Below are 24,729 nucleotides of genomic sequence, written 5' to 3'. Positions count from 1 at the left end.
AAAAATTCATGAAGCTTAAAGAAATCTTTACATATAAATGCATCGAGTTTATATATCCCGTGTCCTATATTTAACGCCTTATTAAACTTTCATTTGTAAAACTGGGCTCTATAAATTGAATCAATCTATTTACATGAGTAATTGATCGTGTGATTTTGATCTCTAATCAAGATTTTACATTAATCATTAGCATATCTGACACTTCTCTTGTGTTGTTCAATTCCCTTTTCGAAGGCTTTACCTGTTTGACCAGTATAAGATTTTTCGCATGAATTATATAGGATATGCCACTTAAATACCATGGCTTGTGGGATACGACCACAACCAATGAAAAACTTACGAGGTTTGATTATTTAACATGTTTTTCTGTTGTACCGTTCTACAAATGTATGTAAGTATGTTTATACTTTAGCTATAGAATACAGTATATGACGTAAAAGTCTCTCTAAAGGATTATTTTTTTTCTTTTCATTCTTATAAAAATGGGCATTCATATCAACAGGCTTTTAGCAATGCATAGGGTATAACAGTTAAAGGTATATTAGAACCTGAGACCTATAGTTATTACAATTGAAAAGAGCCAACTGATATGGTTTGGATATATCTGCGGAATGCCAGAACATCTTGGGATGTAAAAAGAATATTTGATATGGTTCCAAAAGGCAAGAGACGAAGGGGATGACCAAGAACTAGGTGGAAGGATAACATTGAACCTGCAGGAATCTGTCAGGATCGCAGGAAGTTTGGTTGAGCAGAACCGGGAAACTATTCTGTGCTTGAATTAATCCTTCCAGTCAAACAGAACATTTTAAAGAAATCCTGACTAGAAGGCTGACCAACAGCCTGGTCTCTGGCAGGCCTCCAAAGAGGTGTCTCTATGAGGGTTCTCCCTCACAAACGAGAAAGGTGACCACCCACAAGAGACACTTGCCTCGGATAAGAGAATTAATACGTAATATTCACAGTTATAGGTTCAGGAAATATTAGTATAAACATACACACAGAACTCAAGTCATCGGTCAGCAAGATTTCAACTCATCGCTTATGTCCATAGCATGACTGTCCTTTCCTGAGCCACAATTGAAGAAGCTGACACCAACATAATGTATCTGGGATAGGAAGATCATGTGCTACCCGCCTCAATAATTACTTTCTCTCTCCTTCTCCGGGTGGCTATTTTGGTAGAGAGAGAAAAATAGAGAACACTGCAAGTGCAGAGTTTATAGCTGGCCTAGTTAATTACTTGGGTGACCTTATTGTGTTATTGGAGATTAAGGTGTTTTGTTGTGACTATATATATATATATATATATATATATATATATATATATATATATATATATATATATATATATATATATATACATATATATATATATATACTAGTGTACACAGCTCGTCCAAAGTGACTGCTAAATATTTAGATATGTACACACTGATTCAACCCTTCCAACTACCTCCACATTTCCTAACTATAACAAGGAAGTTTGGGCAATTTTTGGGAGATTGTAGTTTCAGAGTGTACCTCTTTGGGTTCCCCTTTCTTATATATGTACATATACATATATACACACACACATACATATACACTATATATATATATATATATATATATATGTATATGTATACATATACAGTATATATATATATATATATATGTATACATATACAGTATATATATATATATATATATATATATATATATATATATACATATATATGTATACATATACAGTGTATATATATATATATATATATATATATATATATATATGTATACATATACAGTATATATATATATATATATATATATATATATATATATATATATATATATACATATATATATATATATATATATATATATATATATATATATACATATATATATACATATATATATACATATATATATATGTATATACATATATATATATAATATATAATATATTATATATATATATATATATATATATATATATATAAAGTATAAGAAATTACCACTCCATCTAAATTTGCTTCGTCGTTAAAAATTAAAGACAACGAAATAGTTCCTGAACATCTTTAAAACGAATCGGACATAGCTTTCTCTTAAGCAAAATATCTCAAACTAAATATTTTTACAGCACAGACTCTTCAACCTCAGAGGATTCTTCATGACTCCTCTCCCTCCCAAGGACTCCTCCCGCCCGAGGACTCCTCTCTGGAAGAGGAGAGAAAAGAAGAAGAAACATCCTGTCAGGGGAACTTCGTTAAACGGGAAACTTGGGGCGGATGACGTCACGTAACCGGTCTTCGCTGTTGAGGGGAAAATATTTTACGTCTGGGATCTCTCAAGGTTTTTTTTTTTTTTTTTTTTTTTGCTTCATTTCCTTATGAGCGAAGGTCTTCTTAACTATTTTAGACTGATGAGAATTCGCTACTTAATTTTAAGGTTTCTCTGAAGTTAATAAGCCGGTTATGATTATGATTATTTTGCTAAGTACCGTTTCATGAATACTTAAATCCAATTCTAATCCTCATTACTAAAAGTGTAAAAGCAAATCGTTTATTTTAAAGAATTCTGGCTGATATATTGCGATTGTACCTACTGGCATATCTCACTTCCATAAAGGAGACTTGGCTCAACTATCATTCATAAAACAACTTTTGATTCTTATTTTCAGGGACATGACTACCTTCCTTGTCTTTATCACTATTAATCCCTAATAATCTATAATTTTCTTTTGCAAATGTATAGGGGACACAACCTCTTCAATTATTTCATCTTTCATTATAATCACTGTAAAATCTATCTACCTTTAAAAATTAGTTTTGTTGTTAATGCCCTCTTCATAAACACTTTGATACCAGTTCCTGAATCCTCTCTTCACTTTCGCCAGGTGATATTAAACCTATTTAAGTTTATTTTGTTTTGTATTCGGTATTCTCTTCAAAAATCAAATATCATTCTTTAATTATTTTTCATGAAAAAATATTTGCAGACGAAAATGGATGACACGAATAATCCTCAAAACAAGGTAGGATAAATAGAAAGTAACAAATATGGACGAGAAAATAAAAGTAAAAATCTGAATATTTGTGAGCAAAAAGAAAATTAAAATCCTACTAGAAAAAGACGGGATCCATTGTTTTTCAGTTATGCTTTTCTCGGAAATATTTCCAAACACAATCGAGAAAGGAATAAGACTTTAACCAGAGCAGGTACAGAAGTAGACGTCATTCTATCAGCTTTATAGAGAGAGAGAGAGAGAGAGAGAGAGAGAGAGAGAGAGAGAGAGAGAGAGAGAGAGAGAGAGAGAGAGAGAGAGAGAGAGAGAGAGAGAGAGAGAGAATAACCTTGCAATAAAATACTTCATCGGATGTTGTTACCGACCCAAATATTCATCTGTGTTAGGGCAATGGTACCCCAAGAGCCCATACTTATATCCATGCAATTGCCAGTGGCCCAAAAACGAGGGAGATCACGAACACTAGTGGCTTTTTCTGTTTAGATATAGAATTGCCTTTTATACACAAGATTGTTTCTTTAAATTATCGTTTTTCATTTCACATAGTTTTGATAATGTAAATTTCATATTAATTGTACTCATTTTGGGTATCTGTTTGCCTGTCTTGCTCTTTAGCTATGGTAAGCAGCTCTTCTAGGAGAAGGACACTCCAAAATCAAAACAATTGTTCTCTAGTCTTGGGTAGTGCTATAGCCTCTGTCTTAGGCTAGAGTTCTCTCTTGCTTGAGGGTACAATCGGGCAATACTACCTCACAGGATTTGCGAAGCTAATCAGTAGGACATGAAAGAGTTTCTGTCCTGATTGTTCTGGATTTGTGAAGCTGATTTAAGGGCCTAGAGGCTAGACTGAAGCAGTCCTTAAAGTCCAGAAATAGCGTAAGGGTTAGTTGGCAAGGCTGAAGTGGAGTGTGGAGCAGGTGTTCATTAAACGGCTGAGTTATCTGTATACAACATACATAAAAAGGACTATAGTTTTCTCATGTGGTGATTTATCCAGTCTCTACGGACTTTTACAATAGTCCACATTATTGTATGTTGCCTGTGCTTCTCATAAATGGCCTATCAACTTTTTTTCAGATTTTTCTGTGGACAAATACTGATATTACGCTAGGTTATCTATTTCCTCCTTTTATTATAATTACCCCTGATGTACATAAAAAGAAAAAGGCATTTGTTACTATTTGAGAACTAAAACATCCATGAGTGATAGTTCCCTTGATAATTACATTATGTACTTGAGAGAACAGTAACAAGTACACTGATGATTATATTAGTCACGTAGCAACATTCATGATGAACAGTTCAAAGGGAGACTGAGCTTAAAGGTTTAAAGACCGTTCATGAATGGCAGGTGCAAGGGACAGTGACAATGCCCTAGCTAGCAGGACAATGCCCTAGAGACTAACCATACATACTATTATACGAATATGGCTCCCTGGTCTGGGCACTAAAATATATTATACTATGGCTCGTGACTGGGAACCAAACATATAATATATATATATACATATATGTATATATTGTATATATAATATATATATATATATATATTATATATATATATATTATATATATATATTATATATATATATTATATATATATATATATATATATATATATTATATATATATATATATATATATATATATATGCACTACAACTGGCAAGTTAATCAAACTCACGTGTTTGTTTTATATTAAAACTGTTAATCTTCAAAATATCAATACACGAATTCTAAGACAGTTAAATAGCTCCCAGACTGCAATATATAAAACACTGAATATCCAAAGGTCTCTTAAATACACTTAAAACTAAGTAATTACTCTCAAGTATTATTTAAAACTTATCGTGGATCTTAACAGGATACGAGCGGAAACCAGTTCTAAATGATGATTGGAATAATACACTCTATACAAAAATAAATATATTCTATATAAATTACAACACTGAAAGAATTTGCATAATAACAAAATAAGTGACTCAAAAGATATTAAGGCAAAACTCAGATTAAGACAGAAATATTATGATCTGAAAATTATATATGAACTTGACTTGCATCATTAAATCTGAGTAAACCTTAGACTAAGACAAAAGAAATACTGCAATGAAAATTATACAAAAGCTTGAAATAAAATAATACAATATTCAAGTTTGATACTTGATTAAAATAGATAACCAGATCACGTTCCAAAACCTAACCTTCCTACAGGACCATTTACAAAATGTTACACAATGCCAACACTCACCCTAATACAATGAATTCAAAATCCCTGTTTCGTCTTACGCATCTTTTCGACGCACGATTTGCTTTGGGGAACACACACACTTAGGAGAGGACACACAAAACATACTGAGAACTTTCAAAAACAATACCCTGGGTTACATGCGAGAGTGCGTATGGTGAGGAGATGACAATCTTAAGGCTGGTAATCTCTATCTCTCTCTCTCTCTGTAACCTTGGTGTTCACCTTTTATATAAAACCTAACTGCTTCTAGAAACTTCCCAATGAACGGGGAACCATGGAGGCCGACCAAGGCGCCTGAGTTGCAAAGTATCACTCTCCCGACGCTACTCATGAACGCCAGCCTGGTCTCTCAGTCAGCTATCTCCGCCCACCCCTTGTCCCAGAAATAAAACAAGATAATATCCTATCACCAGGCCTTCGCAAATTTTCCAAAGCACACGGGAGAGAATTTTCCAAAGCACACGGGAGAGAATTTTCCAAAGCACACGGGAGAGAATTTTCCAAAGCACGTTACTGAGCATTCTCTCTCAAACACAACACAATACCTCAAAATATAAAACATCATTAACTAAGCCCTTGTTCATATCTCGCACAAATCCCACAACACTCAAATAGTTTACGTAAGACTTCGTAACAGATATACGTTAAATATAAATTTAATTCTAAAAAAATAACGTAAATTTACATAAACTAACTTGAATAAAGAATACAATGAAATTCACAACGAAAGTCTTAAGTAATTTACATAATATACTTGAGTTTACACGAGAATAGCTCACCTTAAAAGCTGGCTAACCTCTCTTCCATGCTTATATGAAAATACGAAATAAATAAAATCATTAATAAATTGTATGTACTCTACACTAGACCAGCTTCGTAAGAATATATATGATCAGCTCCTAAACCTCCCCACCCAACCTAAGGTCTGGGAGGGCCAGGCAATAGCTGCTGATGACTCAGCAGGTAGATTTATAGGCTCCTCCAAACACCCATGCTCAGCTCACAAGGATGGTGAGATTCCAGACACAAGAAACTATCAAGTTTGAGTGAACTCGAACCTCGGGATACTTCCAGTAGTCACTTCCTAATATTTGTGTAAGAATAACTGTTATTAGCGCTGGCAAAGGTACAATAAAAACCATTAAAATTGAAATTACCAAAATGATTATAATTAATAATGTTAATGTTAATGATAACGATAAAAATGACATGACAATGACAGTGACAATTTTGATAATTTTAATAATTTCAATAATTTGAATAATTCTAATAAAGATAATAATAATTCTAATTATTTTAGTAATTGTACGCTTAAATATACCCAACGAAGATTAAGTAATAATCGACCAAATATTCATGAAAAGACCTAACCTCATGACCCAAATTTTCCGCAATGCAAATTAATTCCCCCAATATTGGGGTGGTCCCACTTTCGAATACCATCACGATCTCCAGAAATTAATCCTCTTTCAACATCATTATGGAAAATTCCAATCTCCATTTTCATATGATGATTGGGGGGAATATTTTCGGAATTTTATTTTTTTTTATTTTTTTTTTTTTTTTTTTTTTGATTGATTTAAGGTTTTCTGGCATTCTGATATCTAAGGTCCTTGTCGCCGATATAATTTATTATAAAGAAGGAATAAGTGGATGATAATGATGATAATAAAAATATTAAGAAAAATAAAAATAAAATTATCTTGACCAGAATGAACTGAACAAAACTAACTGAATTTCCAGGGGATATATATTCCTAAGGCAGAATTTGATATTTAATGCCATTGAATCAAAATAAAAAATGGAAAATAAAATTAATAAAAATGATGATAATAATGATAATAAAAATAATAATAATGATAATGAAAACAACAACAATAAAAAAATTAAAATAATGATAATAATAATAATAATAATAACAACAATAATAGTAACAATAACAACATCAACAACAACCATAATAATAATAATAATAATAATAATAATAATAATAATAATAATAATAATAATAATGGAAAAATCAATTGATACCAACTTAGTGCTAACTTTTAATCAGCTTCAAATGTTATCGAAACTTGCAACTATCTTAAGTCTGATACAAGCTGCAGTGGCATTTAAATCCATTATAAAAGCACAAACAAACAAACAAAACAAACAATCTCACGGTTTGGGACCATGGAGGAATAAACATTTTTACTGCAATCTGGAACCACAAGAGAACAGAACAAGTGTTAATGATTATCTTTCTCCTTGTGAATCTCTCTCTCATGCATGGCTGCGTGAGAAGAGGCTGAAGGATTATGACGAAGATGGATGATTCTACTCTTGATGCAGTTTCAAGAGTTTTTTTTTTCCTCGGGGATGTTTCTGCTTTATGTTGATGTCATTTGCATTTGTGTTTATGTAAGTGTGCACGCATGTATGCATATGCATAGGCATACATGCATAGATCTAAGACCTTATGGAAGAATCTCTCTCTCTCTCTCTCTCTCTCTCTCTCTCTCTCTCTCCAATATCTCAATAGAACAATATCTCAATAGAGATAATTGTATATCTCTCACTATATAATGTATTACTGTAAGTAAATTCTGTCTCTTCGTCTGTCTCTCCACTATAATATTATAAACCAAATTTCTTGCATTTTCAGAGAGAGAGAGAGAGAGAGAGAGAGAGAGAGAGAGAGAGAGAGAGAGAAAGAGAGAGAAAGAGAGAGAGAGAGAGAGAGTTACAGGAGTTACAAGGATTTTGGATATCTCAAAGACTTTTTAGTCCATCAGCTGAGACTCCACTTGCTCTTGGATATTATTATTATTATTATTATTATTATTGATTACCAAGCTACAACCTCAGTTAGAAAAGCAGCATAAGCCCAAGGGCTCCAACAGGGAAAAAATCCCAGTGAGGAAGGGAAACAAGGAAAAATAAAATATTTTCAGAACAGTAATTTTGAAATAAATATCTCCTATATAAACTATAAAAACTTTAACAAAACAAGAGGAAGAGAAATGAGATAGAATAGAGTGCCCAAGTGTACCCTTAAGCAAGAGAACTCCAACCCAAAACAGTGGAAGACCATGGTATAGAGGCTATGGCACTATTCAAGACTAGAGAATAACTGTTTGATTTTGGAGTGTCCTTCTCCTAGAAGAGCTGCTTACCATAACTAAAGAGTCTCTTCTACCCTTACTAAGAGGAAGTGGCCACTGAACAATTATAGTGCAGTAACCCCTTGGCGAAGGAGAATTGTTTGGTAACCTCAAGTGTTGTCAGGTGTATGGGAACAGAAGAGAATATGTAAAGAAAAGGCCAGACTATTCGGTGTGTGTGTGTGTAGGCAAAGGGAAAATGAACCGTAACCAGAGAGAAGGATCCAATGCAATACTGTTTGGCCAGTCAAAGGACCCAGTAACCCTTTAGTGGTAGTATCTCAACGGGTGGCTGGTGCCCGGTCCAACCTACTACCTACCAATTAGTTTAACCATTTAGTGAGTTCCTATGATCTTGTCTAACTTATTAATGAACGAGAGAGAGAGAGAGAGAGAGAGAGAGAGAGAGAGAGAGAGAGAGAGAGAGAGAGAGAGAGAGAGAGAGATATTCCCCTAAGGTTCTAAGGCCAAACCCGAATTCAAACTTTGGTACGACTTCGCTTCCGTTCTCTGTCATTCCGGACCTACAATTTTGGGGGAATTGAACTCACGAGGAAGGACTTCATCTTTTCTTGGACTTTAAAGATATATTCATTCTGTCCAGTTGAAAAAAAAAATCCTAAGATTTTCCTGTAAAGTTTTGTGTGACGTTCATATTAAGAATGAGATAAAGCACTCTCTCTCTCTCTCTCTCTCTCTCTCTCTCTCTCTCTCTCTCTCTCTCTCTCTCTCTCTCTCTCTCTCTCTCTACCGAATAACGAATTACGCTTACCAGCCAAAGTATATTTTTATATAAATATCCCAATGACTAAAAACGGAATTAACATGCTTTTAGAGATTGATACCTAACTGTTATATGTATACACTTACAAACACAAATTATGTATACAGTCCATATATACAAATTAGATTATATTAGAAAGAAAGTATATTAAATGAGAAGAATCATGTAAAGAAAAAAAATTTCTCCTTTTGATGAAAAAATGGTTCGATTAATATCATGCTTTCTATAGACCACTCAATGGTAGAAACACAAATGAAGGAATATTGCTTACCACAAAGAATTATGGAGGGACGAAGGAAAATGGTAGCAATGACGTACTGCTAACCAAGAAATAGATAAGAAAGGTATGGCATTGCAAGCGTTTACACATTCCTATCCCCAGAAGCGACTAGCCGGTATGGTAATGAAAGTGTGTCAAAACGCATTGCTAGCCCCAAAGCCAGGGCTAGCCAGCATGGTATTGGAAGTGAGTGTTAAAACACATTTCTAGCCCAATAACTAAGGCTAGCCAGCAAGGTTATGAAAATGAGTGTTAAAACACATTGCTAGCCCCAAAGCCAGGGCTAGCCAGCATGGTATTGGAAGTGAGTGTTAAAACACATTTCTAGCCCAATAACTAAGGCTAGCCAGCAAGGTTATGAAAATGAGTGTTAAAACACATTGCTAGCCCCAAAGCCAGGGCTAGCCAGCATGGTAATGAAAGTGAGTGTTAAAACACATTGCTAGCACCAAAGCCAGGGCTAGCCGGTATGATAATGAAAGTGAGTGTTAAAACACATTGCTAGCCCCAAAGCCAGGGCTGGCCAGCATGATAAATAGTGTCAAAACGCATTGCTAGCTCCAAAGCCAGGGCTAGCCAGCATGGTAATGAAAGTGAGTGTTAAAACACATTGCTAGCACCAAAGCCAGGGCTAACCGGTATGATAATGAAAGTGAGTGTTAAAACACATTGCTAGCCTCAAAGCCAGGGCTGGCCAGCATGATAAATAGTGTCAAAACGCATTGCTAGCCCCAAAGCCAGGGCTAGCCAGCATGGTAATGAAAGTGAGTGTTAAAACACATTGCTAGCCCCAAAGCCAGGGCTAGCCAGCATGGTAATGAAAGTGAGTGTTAAAACACATTGCTAGCACCAAAGCCAGGGCTAGCCGGTATGATAATGAAAGTGAGTGTTAAAACACATTGCTAGCCCCAAAGCCAGGGCTGGCCAGCATGATAAATAGTGTCAAAACGCATTGCTAGCCCCAAAGCCAGGGCTGGCTGGCATGATAAATAGTGTTAAAACGCGTTGCTAGTCCCAAAGCCAAGGCTATTCGGCATGGTAATGGAAGCTTGTGTTAAAACTTCTTGCTAGCCCCAAAGCCAGGGCTGGCCGGCATGATCAAGAATGTTAAAACGCATTGCTAGTCCCAAAGCCAAGAAGAAAAGTCTAAGATGATGATAAAACACCGTTAACACATTGCTAGCTAAAATGTCACATAATGAAAATTGCTGTAATAACAGCACTGAAGCATTGCTAGTCTTGAGTGAGTTAAAGCATAACGAATGTTCTGATACACAATGCTAGTAGTGGTTAGGACTTAAGAAATAGCTGCTGCATTACCTGCCGCAATATTGTGGAGTATCGGTACTGGGGATGAAAACTAAGGAATTGCTAGCCAAAATGAATAGCTGCAACAATAATCAAAGCGCTAGTGTATTAATAGCCACAAAGGGAGAGGAAAACTGAATCGTTAATGAAGGCGTCATTGCTAGTCACAAATTCATAGGAAATGAGGGACCGTGATGAAAGATGATGAATTGCTAGCCAAAAGGTTATAAGACATCAGAGACTGTGAGGAAGTTAGTGATGAATCACTAGCCACTATTTGCTGATGAATTGCTAGCTAGAAGGTTATAAGAAAACAGAGACTTCGAGGAAAGTAGTGATGAATTGCTAGCCACAAATTCGGAGATCAGAGACTATGATGCATGTGCTAATGAATTGCTAGCCAAAAAGTTATAAGAGATCAGAGACTGCGAAGAAAAGGGTGATGAATTGCTAGCTACCAAGGCATACGAGATCGGGGATCGAAATGATAGCGCTGATGAATTGCTAGCCACAAAGTTATAGGAGATTAGGACTATTGACTATAACACAGACATACGGCTAGTCACACGGTCGCAACGTGGAAGGAGCAGGAATGAAAATGCAAAAGCAGTTATTTCTCTTATGGAATTTGCTTTACAGTTCAATGCTCAATTGAGGAATGAACTGCATAATCCGTATGACAGTTTAATCTTTTACCATGACGTAAAAAAAAAAAAAATATGTAAATTGAGGGGGATGAAATATCATGAAAAAAATAACATCTTTGAAAAATAGAGATTATCAGAGCATTTTTAATCTTCCTCCTTCATTAATTTAGTCATATCATTAGCTTTTCACTAGCAAATAGTTTATCATATAATCATGGCAATAAATTCTCCCCACAGTTATACATTAATCGATATAAAGTTAAAAAAAAGTTTGTAAAATTACCTTTTACTTGAATTCTTCTTAATTCTTTCATAAGAAGCATAATAAGCGTTGTGTAGCCAACTGATCTATTTCAAATTATTATTATTATTATTATTATTATTATTAGCTAACCTATAACTCCAGTTGGAAAAAGCGAATGCTATAAGTCCAAGGGTTCCAGCAGGGAAAAATAGTCCACTGAGGAAAGAAAATAAGGAAATAAATATATAAATGGACTACTGAAGCAGGATGCTATAAGCCCAAGGGCTCCAGAGAAAAATAGCCCACTGAGGAAAGCAAATAAGGAAATAAAATGAATGGAATACGAAAGCAGGATGCTATGAGCCCAAGGGTTCCAACAAGGGAAAAATAGCCTAGTGAGGAAAGCAAATGAGGATATAAATAAATGGACTACGAAAGCAGGATGCTATAAGCCCAAGGACTCCAACGGGGAAAAATAGCCCAGCGAGGAAAGCAAATAAAAATACAATTAATGGAATACGAAAGCAGGATGCTATGAGCCCAAGGGTTCCAACAAGGGAAAAATAGCCCAGAGAGGAAAGCAAATGAAGTAGTAAATAAATTAATGGACTACTTAGGCAGGATGTTATAAACCCAAGGGCTCCAACAGAGAAAAAGCGCTTAGTGAGGAAAGCAAATAAGGAAATAAATATATAAATGGACTACTGACGCAGGATGCTATAGGCCCAAGGGCTCCAACAGAGAAAAATAGCCCAGCGAGGAAAGCAAAGCAAGAAATAAAATGAATGGAATACGAAAGCAGTATGTTATAAGCCCAAGGTCTCCAACAGAAAAAAATAGCCAAGTGAGAAAAGCAAAAAAAGGTTATAAATAGACTATGATTCACCTTATTTCCCAAGTTCATTTTTCTGCTGCCCTATAATTTCCTGAACCTTCCATACACTTCCTTACCATCATGAATTTGGGGTCGTACTTTTAAACCACTCAGTTTCCCATAAAAATCTCTCGCTTCCCATAAGAGATATTTTGTGACCATATATTTCTTAAATGACTCAATTTCCTGGGCATTTCCCAAACTTTCTACCATCAGTGTGTGCTTTTTTGTTATATAACATTTGATTCTTAAGGAAAACACTGACTCAGGACGAATTAATAATAATAATTTCCTACTTCCTTTTCGTATTATTCGTATTATGTATAACTAGTGTATGCGACCCGTCAAGAATGACTGCTAAATATTTAGATATGCACACAAGTGCATGAACTCTCTCCTCTCACCAGGGTATGACTACTTCCTCCCTCTACTCGAGGGACAGTGAGAGCTAACCGTCACCGAATATATATATATATATATATATATATATATATATATGTGTGTGTGTGTATGTATATGTATATGCATATATGCATATATGTATGTGTATATATATATATATATATATATATATATATATATATATATATATATACATATATATATATACATACACATATACATATATATATATGCTAGACACTTGCTCTTTATTACATAAGGAAGGTAATGTGTATTCATATAACTTTACAAATAACAGTTCTAAAAAGATGATAGAGTATTCTACAAGGAGAGTTTAGTTAATTAAACTTAGCTAATATGATTGTTCTTAATGGCAAATAAAACTGATCTCTATCTATGCGTTTCAAACAATAAACACAAAGATTTAATTTCGAAAGGAAAACACACACAAAAAAAAAATCAAAGATTTTCGATCACTGACGAGACAACACTTCCGAGTTTGACACTATGATTGGATAAGTTTGAGATAATATTATTCAGTTACAAAAATGCCTTGTACAGTTAGCTTCATTAATTCCGTTACACTGACGTATCCTTATCTTTCAAACATGTGTACCCGAGTTAATGAAGCCAGCTGTAACAGTTTCCAAAACAGCATTATTATAGTAACCGCAAGGGTTCGAGTAGTATTATTGAGTTCGGTGCAATTATCTCGGGTAAAGGCAGCATTATGTTATTTGATTTCAGATAATACTAGCTAGCGCTAATGGGTCCGGTGATAGAGAAATGGCAGCAGTAAGCGTGCCAAGTAGTAGTAGTAGTAGTAGTAGTAATAGTAGTGGTAGTAGTAGTAGTAGTAGCAGTAGTAGCTCCAGTTTATTAGGTATAAGTAGCGTCTAGTGTAGTAGTTGTGGCAGCATGTAGGAATAACAGCAGCATCAGAGATGTATAAATACAGGTAATAGTAGTAGGCTGTTAGTGGTAGCGGCATCATAGACAGTAGTAGTAGCAGTAGAAGTTGCACCACCACAAATAGCAGCATTAGTGATTTAAGTAGCAACAATAAATGTAGCATCACATATAGTAGACGTAGTAGTAGGTTTTAGATATTAGTCATTATTCAGCAAGTATTAGAAATAGTATTGAACAAAACTACCAGTGATACAGGTAGAAAATAGTTAGCAACAATGGCAGTATCAAGTGGTTACAACATCAAGTAACAGAAGTAACTGACGTTAAAGACATTGTTACCAGTAATGCAACAATAACAGAAGTAACTAGCGTCAAAGGCAGCATTAACAGTAATGCAACAGTAACAGAAGTAACTAGCGTCAAAGACAACATTGACAGTAATGCAACAGTAACAAAAGTAACTAGCGTCAAAGAGAGCATCACCAGTAGTGCAACAGTAACAGATGTAACTAGCATCAAAGACAGCATTACCAGTAATGCAACAGTAACAGAAGTAACTAGCGTCAAAGAGAGCATCACCAGTAATGCAACAGTAACAGAAGTAACTAGCGTCAAAGAGAGCATCACCAGTAATGCAACAGTAACTGAAGTAACTAGCGTCAAAGAGAGCATCACCAGTATTGCAACGGTAACAGATGTAACTAGCGTCAAAGACAGCATCACCAGTAATGCAACAGTAACAGAAGTAACTAGCGTCAAAGAGAGCATTACCAGTAATGCAACAGTAACAGAAGTAACTAGCGTCAAAGAGAGCATCACCAGTAGTGCCACGGTAACAGATGTAACTAGCGTCAAAGACAGCATCACCAGTAATGCAACAGTATCAGAAGTATCTAGCGTCAAAGAGACCATCACCAGTAATGCAACAGTAACAGAAGTAACTAGCGTCAAAGAGAGCATCACCAGTAATGCAACAGTAACAGAAGTAACTAGCGTCAAAGAGAGCATCACCAGTAATGCAACAGTAACAGAAGTAACTAGCGTCAAAGAGAGCATCACCAATAGTGCAACAGTAACAGATGTAACTAGCATCAAAGACAGCATTACCAGTAATGACACAGTAACAAAAGTAACTAGCGTCAAAGACAGCATTACCAGTAATGCAACAGTAACAGATGTAACTAGCGTCAAAGACAGCATTACCAGTAATGACACAGTAACAGAAGTAACTAGCGTCAAAGACAGCATTACCAGTAATGCAACAGTAACAGATGTCACTAGGGTCAAAGACAGCATTACCAGTAATGCAACAGTAACAGAAGTAACTAGCGTCAAAGACAGCATTGCCTGTAATGCAACAGTAAAAGAAATAACTAGCGTCAAAGACAGCATTGCCTGTAATGCAACAGTAACAGATGTAACTAGCGTCAAAGACAGCATTGCCAGTAATGCAACAGTAAGAGAAGTAACTAGCGTCAAAGACAGCATTACCAGTAATGCAACAGTAACAGAAGTACTAGCGTCAAAGACAGCATTACCAGTAATGCAACAGTAACAGATGTAACTAGCGTCAAAGACAGCATTACCAGTAATGCAACTGTAACAGAAGTAACTAGCGTCAAAGACAGCATTACCAGTAATGCAACTGTAACAGAAGTAACTAGCGTCAATGACAGCATTACCAGTAATGAGACAGTAACAGAAGTAACTAGCTTGAAACACAGCATTACCAGTAATGCAACGGTAACAGAAGTAACTAGCGTCAAAGACAGCATCACCAGTAATGCAACTGTAACAGAAGTAACTAGCGTCAAAGACAGCATCACCAGTAATGCAACTGTAACAGAAGTAACTAAAGTCAAAGACAGCATCACCAGTAATGCAACAGTAACAGAAGTAACTAGCGTCAAAGACAGCATCACCAGTAATGCAACAGTAACAGAAGTAACTAGCGTCAAAGACAGCATCACCAGTAATGCAACAGTAACAGAAGTAACTAGCGTCAAAGACAGCATCACCAGTAATGCAACAGTAACAGAAGTAACTAGCGTCAAAGACAGCATCCCCATTAATGCAACTGTAACAGATGTAACTAGCGTCAAAGACAGCATCACCAGTAATGCAACTGTAACAGAAGTAACTAGCGTCAAAGACAGCATCACCAGTAATGCAACTGTAACAGAAGTAACTAGCGTCAAAGACAGCATCACCAGTTATGCAACAGTAACAGAAGTAACTAGCGTCAAAGACAGCATCACCAGTAATGCAACTGTAACAGAAGTAACTAGCGTCAAAGACAGCATCACCAGTAATGCAACAGTAACAGAAGTAACTAGCGTCAAAGACAGCATCACCAGTAATGCAACAGTAACAGAAGTAACTAGCGTCAAAGACAGCATCACCAGTAATGCAACAGTAACAGAAGTAACTAGCGTCAAAGACAGCATCACCAGTAATGCAACAGTAACAGAAGTAACTAGCGTCAAAGACAGCATCACCAGTAATGCAACTGTAACAGAAGTAACTAGCGTCAAAGAGAGCATCACCAGTAATGCAACAGTAACAGAAGTAACTAGCGTCAAAGAGAGCATCACCAGTAATGCAACTGTAACAGAAGTAACTAGCGTCAAAGAGAGCATCACCAGTAATGCAACAGAAGTAACTAGCGTCAAAGAGAGCATCACCAGTAATGCAACTGTAACAGAAGTAACTAGCGTCAAAGAGAGCATCACCAGTAATGCAACAGTAACAGAAGTAACTAGCGTCAAAGAGAGCATCACCAGTAATGCAACTGTAACAGAAGTAACTAGCGTCAAAGACAGCATCACCAGTAATGCAACAGTAACAGAAGTAACTAGCGTCAAAGAGAGCATCACCAGTAATGCAACTGTAACAGAAGTAACTAGCGTCAAAGACAGCATCACCAGTTATGCAACAGTAACAGAAATAACTAGCGTCAAAGACAGCACTAACAGTAACGCAATAGTAACAGAACAAACTAACCTCAAAGACACCATTAACAGTAATGCAACAGTGACAGAAGTAACTAGCGTCAAAGACAGCGTTACCAGTAATGCAACCAGTAACTGACGTCACTAGCTTCAAAGACAGCATTACCAGCAATGCAACAGTAACAGAAGTAACTAGCATCAAAGACGGCGTTATCAGTAAAGAAACCAGTTACTGAAGTAACTAATGTCAAAGACAGTGTTACCTGTAACAGAACAATAACAGAAGTAACTAGCATCAAAGACAGTATTACCAGTAATGTAACACTAACAGAAGTAACTAGTTTCAAAGACACCGAAGTAACTAGCGTCAGACACAGCGTTACCCGTGACGCACCATTAACACAACTAGCGTAAAAAACCGCATTATCAGTAACACAACAGTAACACAACAGTAACTAGCATTAAAGACACAGAAGTAACTAGCTTCAAAGAGCCAGAAGTAACTAGCGCCAAAGTCAGCATTACCACTAACGCAACAATAATAGAAATAACTAGCTTTATGGACAGCTTTACCACTAACGCAACAATAATAGAAATAACTAGCTTCAAGGACAGCTTTACCACTTACGCAACAATAACAGAAATAACTAGCGTCAAGGACAACCTTACCACTAACGCAACACTAACAGATTTCTCCATTTGTTTCAGCAAGTTCCAAAATCTATTCCTCGATTTTCCCCTCAAAAAAAAAGAGAGAAAAGAAGAAGAGTTTATAAATTCAAAGCAGGAACCTGGGGAAAAAGTTTTCGAATGTCACTTGAGGCCTGATTTGGCTCACATCTTTTCACACGAAATACCGCGAGTGGTTTGGAGATGTCAAAATGGTGCGTGACTCCAGGCTGAAATCTATTTCTGCATTTTACGTATTGCTGAAATGTATTTCTCCTTTTTGGAGCTTCACCAAATTTCAATGTTTGGTTTGGTTGGCTTTGCGTCGTTAGAAATGTCAATTTGTATTTTTTGTATGTTGAAATATATTGCAATACTTAAAAAAAATGTAGAAACGGATTTGAGTGGATTTATGTAAGTGTCAAATTGATGCCAAGGTGATGGATATTAATTATCAATTAATAATTAATTATTCTGCAACGATTTCTACCAAAGTATCTCCATTAAACTATTCAGTGCTGTTTTGGTATTCGATCTCATTAATGGCGTGATCTCAAATTATTCTATGCTTTGGTATGAGATCTTTCTTTTTGATAGGTAAAAAAAACCAAAATGATAGAAAATCTAATGAATCTTGCTTCGTCATGAACTCGTTTCGCTCGCAAAAAAATAAAAACAAAGCTTCATATGTACTGACAAGTGGTAATGTTGAGCTGCGCGTGTTAACATCAATGATTGATTATTATTTCTTAAATAATTATTCCAGGTATATATTTCTTTAGGAAATCTAATGGCTCTCGCTACACCGTGAAATGAAGTGAGATCGCTACTATCAGGTGAGATCGCATACCAAAGCAAAAGCACACTAGACTAAGATCGCATATCAAAACAGCACTAATCCTTCCTCCTTGAATCCAGAAATTTAGTTAAATTTCTTCTAATTTCTTCCTTGCTTTCTGACATTTCATCATATGGGCTGGAGTGCCTATTCTGTATTGCTAAACTAAACTCAGTTTCTTTTATTACAGAAGTGTTTATTTTCTTTCATGTACAGTATGTATATATATATATATATATATATATATATATATATATATATATATATATATATATTTATATATATATACTGTACGTATGTATGTATGTAAATATATGTAGTTTATATATCTTTACATACGTAGTTCATATAAATATATATATATATTTTTGGGCTCAAGCCATGTCGTCCTGATGGAAGTTCCTATAAGGTAGCTTCCTAGGGTATATTACAACTACGGCGATATTCCCAGAGAATTTACCTTAAGGTACCAGAATTCTAACTCCTGGAGCGAGTATCCCTCGTGAAAGGGATATCGCGACATATCAGAGGACGTATTCTAGACACGTCACATGGCAATCTACGACCTGAACAGAGATTCGTCTCGTAGGAGGGAGATTGACGAGATACGAATTCGGGAAAGAAAAAAGGGGAGCCGCTCCCAAGGCTTCCCTATCCCCCGATTCGTATGCGTGCCTGGCGCCAATCCTGGCGCCATCTGTATTCCTTTTTGCGTAGCTTAACAACTCGGTGTTTTTTCCTGTTTTTCTCGCAAATCTTGGATTTATTCAGCTTTTCATGGCTTCTTCGTCTTCGTTGACCTCGGATAAGTTGAGTATAGTGTCTGTTATGTATAAATGTAGGCTCTTGGTAAAATTTTGAGTGATTAATAGGATTAATCTTTGATACAAGAGCCGTAGCCTACCAGAGGTGTCCTGGACACTGTCACTCGCTAGGTATAAATTAGTTAGTCAGAGTGACATTCCTGGTTGTTTTGCTTAATAAAATTTAGCTATTTAGCTTTACATAGGATTTCCTTTCGTGCTTAGTATTATTTGGCGAAGTATTCGCCATTCTGGCCTACGCTAGGCCATGTAGCCTAGTCGTTTGGTCCTAGTACTTAATGCATGATTATGGTTTTTCCGAGTGTAATTAAAATTTTATTGAAGCTTTAGGCTATATTTTATACATTTTAGACTGTGTGGAATATTTCCAAGATTGTATACGTGAGAGTTTCGGTGAATTAGGTAATCGATTCTCTTGGTGCCTAGGCTAATTGCTTATGGAGCCTTAGTATACTTTATTATACTCCCCGGTTGCTTTCTTTTCTTCGGAGAAGGTATGCAATCCCTTTCCCTCTGTTTAAGCCTTGGGCTTATCCCTAAGTGGTTTTTTCCGAATTTATTTTCGATAAAACTATACTAGGGTGTTACTGTACCTTCCTGTTCCAGCAGAGTCTGGTTCAAAGAGGGACAGAACAACAGAGTTTTTAGTCTGAGTCCGTGTTGTTTGGCTTGGGGCAGAGTCTCCCTCGCTGACCTAACACTTACAAAGGGAGCTGAGCTCCCTTAGGTCACTGTCGAAGGTTTCTGTAGTTATGATTCCTTCTTGTGTGATCGACCAGACTAAGTCCTGTTGCTGTTCTCGGGGAGGATAAATCTTCCCTTGGGAGTTGCAACGCCTTCCTTGCTTTGGTGCTCTGGAAGCTGGCAGGTATTATACTACTGCGCTGGCCCTTTCCCTTAGATCTCCCTTAGGCTAAGACAGAGTTCTTGGCTGCGGGTGATCTGTCACTAAAGCAAGGTTGGCAGGACCCTCTTGTCCCTTCCCCCTCTATCTCCGTAATGGCCTAGCCATTACTGTACTGTACCTTGCCGGCCGGCAGAGCTGGCCGGCAGGGGTATTACTGTACCATATGTCATTCTACTTCTGGACCTAGTATAGGTTGGGATATGGATTGACTAAGCCCATTGCCGGCCGGCAGAGACGCTGGACGGCAAGGGTCTTATGTTTTCGAGTGCTGCCCGGACCTCTCTTGGTCCCTCATCCATGCCTGCCGGCAGAGCCGGACGGCATTGGTCAAGGAAGCCTGAATTAAGTTTCTCCCCTTCCTTATATGCACTCTTTCGGTTGCCGGGCTTGGGGGGTTGTGTACACTCTTATCCCGGCATCCATTCTATTTTCTTCTAGTGCTGTACCTGTCCCGGCTGCCGGCCTATGAGGCCGGCTGCCGGCCTATGAGGCCGGCAGCCGGGCAGGTGTAGTCTTCTGGTTCTTTTGCTGCCGGCTGGCATCGGTCTTGTACCTTTGCCGGCCGGCTTATGTCAGTCCTTGTCTGCCGGTCACCAAGAGTGTGGCCGGCAGCTGGGTACTACCTTGTGTAGTTGCTGGCCGGCAATCATTGCCGGCCAACACTGGCTGTTGCTGGCCGGCAGCTGCTGCCGCCAGCACAGGCATTTGAACCAGAGGGCTGCCGCCCTATAGCTGTTAAGTAGTATACTTTAAAGCTAATTGTGGTGTGTGCCGGCCGGCAAAGGCAGGCCGGCACACATCCTCCTATACTGTACTAGTATTCTTCTGTATAGCATATACAGTAAGAAGAAAACTATAGTAAAAGTTTAGGTACAGCACTGTATCTTCTAACACTATTGTGTTTTCCTGCACGGCCCTTTGCTGTTGCCTTCAGACAAGAAGCAGAGTTCTTCCCTGTCTATTATCCCGGATTTTAAAATCATTGCCTAGGTGTGAGCTCCACCTGTTTCCTCTGGAAACTTGGCACTGGTTACTCTAGTAGAGATAAACCATTTTGATTTTATTATCTGGAAGGCTGCAGCAATGGGTTGTGAGGGAAACACAAGTGTGTGTCTTTAATTTCTGAATTGTTATGCTATACTATGCATATCCAGTGATACATAGTTCACTTGATACTCATGGAAATTTCTTCTCTTTACAGAAGGATACTCCGAAGTGGGGAAGTGCTTTCTGCAATGTCAGCAGCAAGAACCTCTGCGGACATGAGTTTTGTAGGAGACACGCAGCATACGCTGTCTCCAAGGATGATCTCCGGTATTGGGACCCTCAGGTATGTACTGTATGCACTAACCTGATTAATGAGACATTTAAATAGCTAGGAAGAAGCTTCGTACCTGGGTAAGGGGCTTCCAAAAGTACACTTCTGGCCCTTATCTTCCAAGTGAGAAGATGAGGGCGTATCTTTTCCCTAAGGCATCAGCTGATGCAGTGATTCCCCAGCCTCAAGAGGAGATCCCCTAAGTTCAGATCCAGGTGGATGCTGAAGTCGCGGTCGCGATGCAAGACATCCAGCTAAATGACAGGATATCTGATGTGGACGGGTGTCAGGAGGAAGACCTCCTTGCAGAAGCCCAGGATGAAGTTCAAGTCCCTCTACATCGGCCGGTCTCCCAGTAGAGCTGGGACAGGCCCTCTCTTCTATTGTTGGAATGATCCAACAAATGCAGAAGGAGAATCAGGAGAAGGCGGCTGCAATGGAACTGCGAATGCAGTGCCTTGCAGAATCACATGGGCCCCAGAAAAGCTCAATGTGAAAGACCTTCCTTTGTGCTCGGATGCTAACCCATGGAGGTATGCTGAGCACATGTCGATGACGACTGGAAAGATCGTCATCTCGGATATGCTGGGCTCAGTTCCCCTGGAGGGTGGAATTCTGGCCCAGCAAGGCACCATATCCGGACTGTTATGTCCGGCTGAGGAAGGAACCAGCTTCAAAGGAGGAGGCAGAGCCGAAGGAGGTCATAGTGATGACCATGCTAAGGCTCAAGCTCTACTTTCATCTTCAATGAAAGAGAGGGGCTTCTCTAACTCAAAGGTAGCTGCATTGAATAGGAAGCTCCCTTCCTTTGTGTCCTCGCCTACTAGAGCCTTCCCCCTTTTACAGAAAGGGTTTCTGGCTGTACTAAAAGCAATCGAGGCCGGCAAGTCTTGCCCCTCCCTAGAGGAGTGTAAACCCTTGTCGCTGGCCCTGCCTATGGACCACAAAGATTGGAAGGACGTCCATCTTACGTTCTAAGTGGGGAAGTTGGAGGCTGATATTGCCGGACGTCAGTTCGGCAAGGACCTCCCTAAGCTGTCTGACTTTCTTTTGCGAAGTGAGTTCGATACAAAAGAAAGACTGACTGCCTCAATGTCTCTTCAGACTACTCTCGAGATGATGGCAAGTGACCCCAAGGTCCATGAAATGTTCATGGTAGTGGCCAAGCCTCATCTGGCCACAGTGACGAAGGACCTTTATGGCTTCGTCAAGGCAAGGAGAGCTTGTAGGGAGTTCGTGTTTACCTCGGCTACAGTGAGGCACGAGCTAAAGAAACTAATCTCCTCCAACATTTGGGGAAAAGACCTTTTTCCCTACCGACTTGGTCAAAGAAGTTTTTGATAAAGCCACCTTGGAGAATAGAAACCTTCTCCAGAAGTGGGACCTGGCTATCAAAAGAAAGTCTTCCCCAGATGAAGGTCCTCAACCAAAGAGGAAGACTATGAGGACTAGGCTACCGTCTCGGCCAGCCAAGCCTCTTAGACAGCAACAGCAACTGCAATTGCCATTGCCCCCAGTGCCCCAGATCGTGGCACAAACCCCGACCACCTTTCAGTGGGTACCCCAGGACGTGTCGACACAGTCCACGGCATTCACCCCAGCGTTCGAAGGGCAGTCTACTTCCTTCCGAGCAAAGCCTAGAGGAGCAGCCAGAGGCTCGTCTAGACGCCCCTCAAGGGGAAGGGGATTCAGGGGTGGTCGTGGTCAGGAAGGCAAGACCTCAGGACGGCAGTCCAAGTGAGGTGATACCGGTAGGAGGGAGACTTCTGAAATTTCGGGATCGGTGGACCTTCGATCCCTGGGCCCACAGCCTACTCAAGAATGGATTGGGCGGGAGCTGGTACAGCACTCCACCCCCGTACCTTCGGTTTTTCCAACACTCCACCCCCGTTATGGAGGAGTACGTTCAAGAACGGTTGGAGAAAAAGGGTGAAGCCCATCAATTTCTAAGGGAGGCTGTTTTGTGTTCCCAAGAAAGACTCTGAAAAGCTCAGAGTCATTCTGGACTTGTCGCCACTTAACAAGTTCATAGTGAATTGCAAATTCAAAATGCTAACACTGCAACACATAAGGACCTTACTGCCCAAGAGGGCATATTCCGTCTCTATAGACTTGTCAGATGCCTACTGGCACATTCCAATTAGCCATCGACTCTCCCCCTACCTAGGGTTCAGGCTACAGCGAAGACTATACGCCTTCGGAGCCATGCCATTCGGGCTAAACATAGCCCCAAGGATTTTTACGAAGCTTGCGAGCGTAGCTCTCAAACAATTTCGCCTAAAGGGAATTCAGGTAGTAGCCTACCTGGACGACTGGTTGGTGTGGGCAGCATCCGAGACAGAATGCTTGCAAGCTTCCAGTCAGTGATCCAGTTCCTAGAGTACCTAGGCTTCAAGATCAACAGAAAAAGTCTCGACTTTCTCCATCTCAAAAGTTCCAGTGGCTAAGATCCACTGGGACCTTTTGTCACACCGTTTCTCCACCCCAGCGAAGAAAAGGAAGGAGATAGCGGGTTCTGTCAAGAGACTTCAAGATTCCGAAAGGATATCAAGACACGAGCAGGAGAGAGTACTGCGCTCTCTCCAGTTTGCTTCGGTGACAGACCCAGTGCTAAGAGCACAGCTAAAGGATGCAATCGGAGTTTGGAGAAGTTATGCATCAAACGCGTGAAGAGATCTGAGAAGACCAGCCGCTTCGGCTAAGTACTCTTCTCAGGCCTTGGTCCCAAGCCAGACATCTAAAGAAGTCAGGTTCTTCTTCAGCCACCTCCCCCGTCGGTGACGATTCACTCAGACGCCTCAAAGGAGGGATGGGGAGGTCACTCTCATCGGAAAAAAGTCCAGGGGACTTGGTCCAGGCTATTCAAGACCTTTCTCATAAAACTTTCTAGAAGCTAGGGCAGTGCTCCTTACCTTAAAGAAAGTCTCCCCGCGTCATTCGTTCCACATAAAGTGGTAATAGACAGCGAGGTAGTTGTAAGATACTTGAATCGACAAGGATCGAGGTCACCACCTCTCAACCAGGTGATGTTGGCCGTCTTCCGATTGGCGGAAAAGAAGAAGTGGTACCTGTCGGCAGTTCACCTTCAAGGAGTCCGCAATGTGACAGCGGACGCTCTATCCAGGTTCACACCGATAGAGTCGGAATGGTCCTTAGACGCAGGATCATTCTCCTTCATTCTGAATCAGTCCCAGAACTGCAGATAGACCTCTTTGCGACGAAAGACAACAAGAAGTTGCCCCTGTACGTGCCCCGTACGAGGACCCCTTAGCGGAAGCAGTGGACGCGATGTCCCTCGACTGGAACAGATGGTCCAAGATTTATCTGTTCCCTCCTCACAACCTTCTGTTGAGGGTCCTCAACAAACT

At 38.8% G+C, this 24,729-nt stretch overlaps 1 protein-coding gene across 1 annotated transcript in view; it reads left to right on the top strand.

The window, feature by feature from the left end:
• Positions 1-16,944, top strand: part of LOC137625487 (pneumococcal serine-rich repeat protein-like) — a 34,109-nt gene extending 17,165 nt beyond the window's left edge. Inside the window, exons 3-5 of the mRNA XM_068356398.1 lie at positions 13,690-13,825; positions 14,184-15,299; positions 15,407-16,944. Of these exons, the coding sequence (XP_068212499.1) occupies positions 13,690-13,825; positions 14,184-15,299; positions 15,407-16,944 (2,790 nt within the window). The remainder of the gene's footprint in view (positions 1-13,689; positions 13,826-14,183; positions 15,300-15,406) is intronic.
• The last annotated feature ends 7,785 nt before the right edge of the window (positions 16,945-24,729 follow it).

Source organism: Palaemon carinicauda, chromosome 32 (assembly GCF_036898095.1).
Source record: "Palaemon carinicauda isolate YSFRI2023 chromosome 32, ASM3689809v2, whole genome shotgun sequence".
NCBI lineage: Eukaryota > Metazoa > Arthropoda > Malacostraca > Decapoda > Palaemonidae > Palaemon > Palaemon carinicauda.
This window is presented reverse-complemented; position numbering and strand designations above follow the sequence as displayed.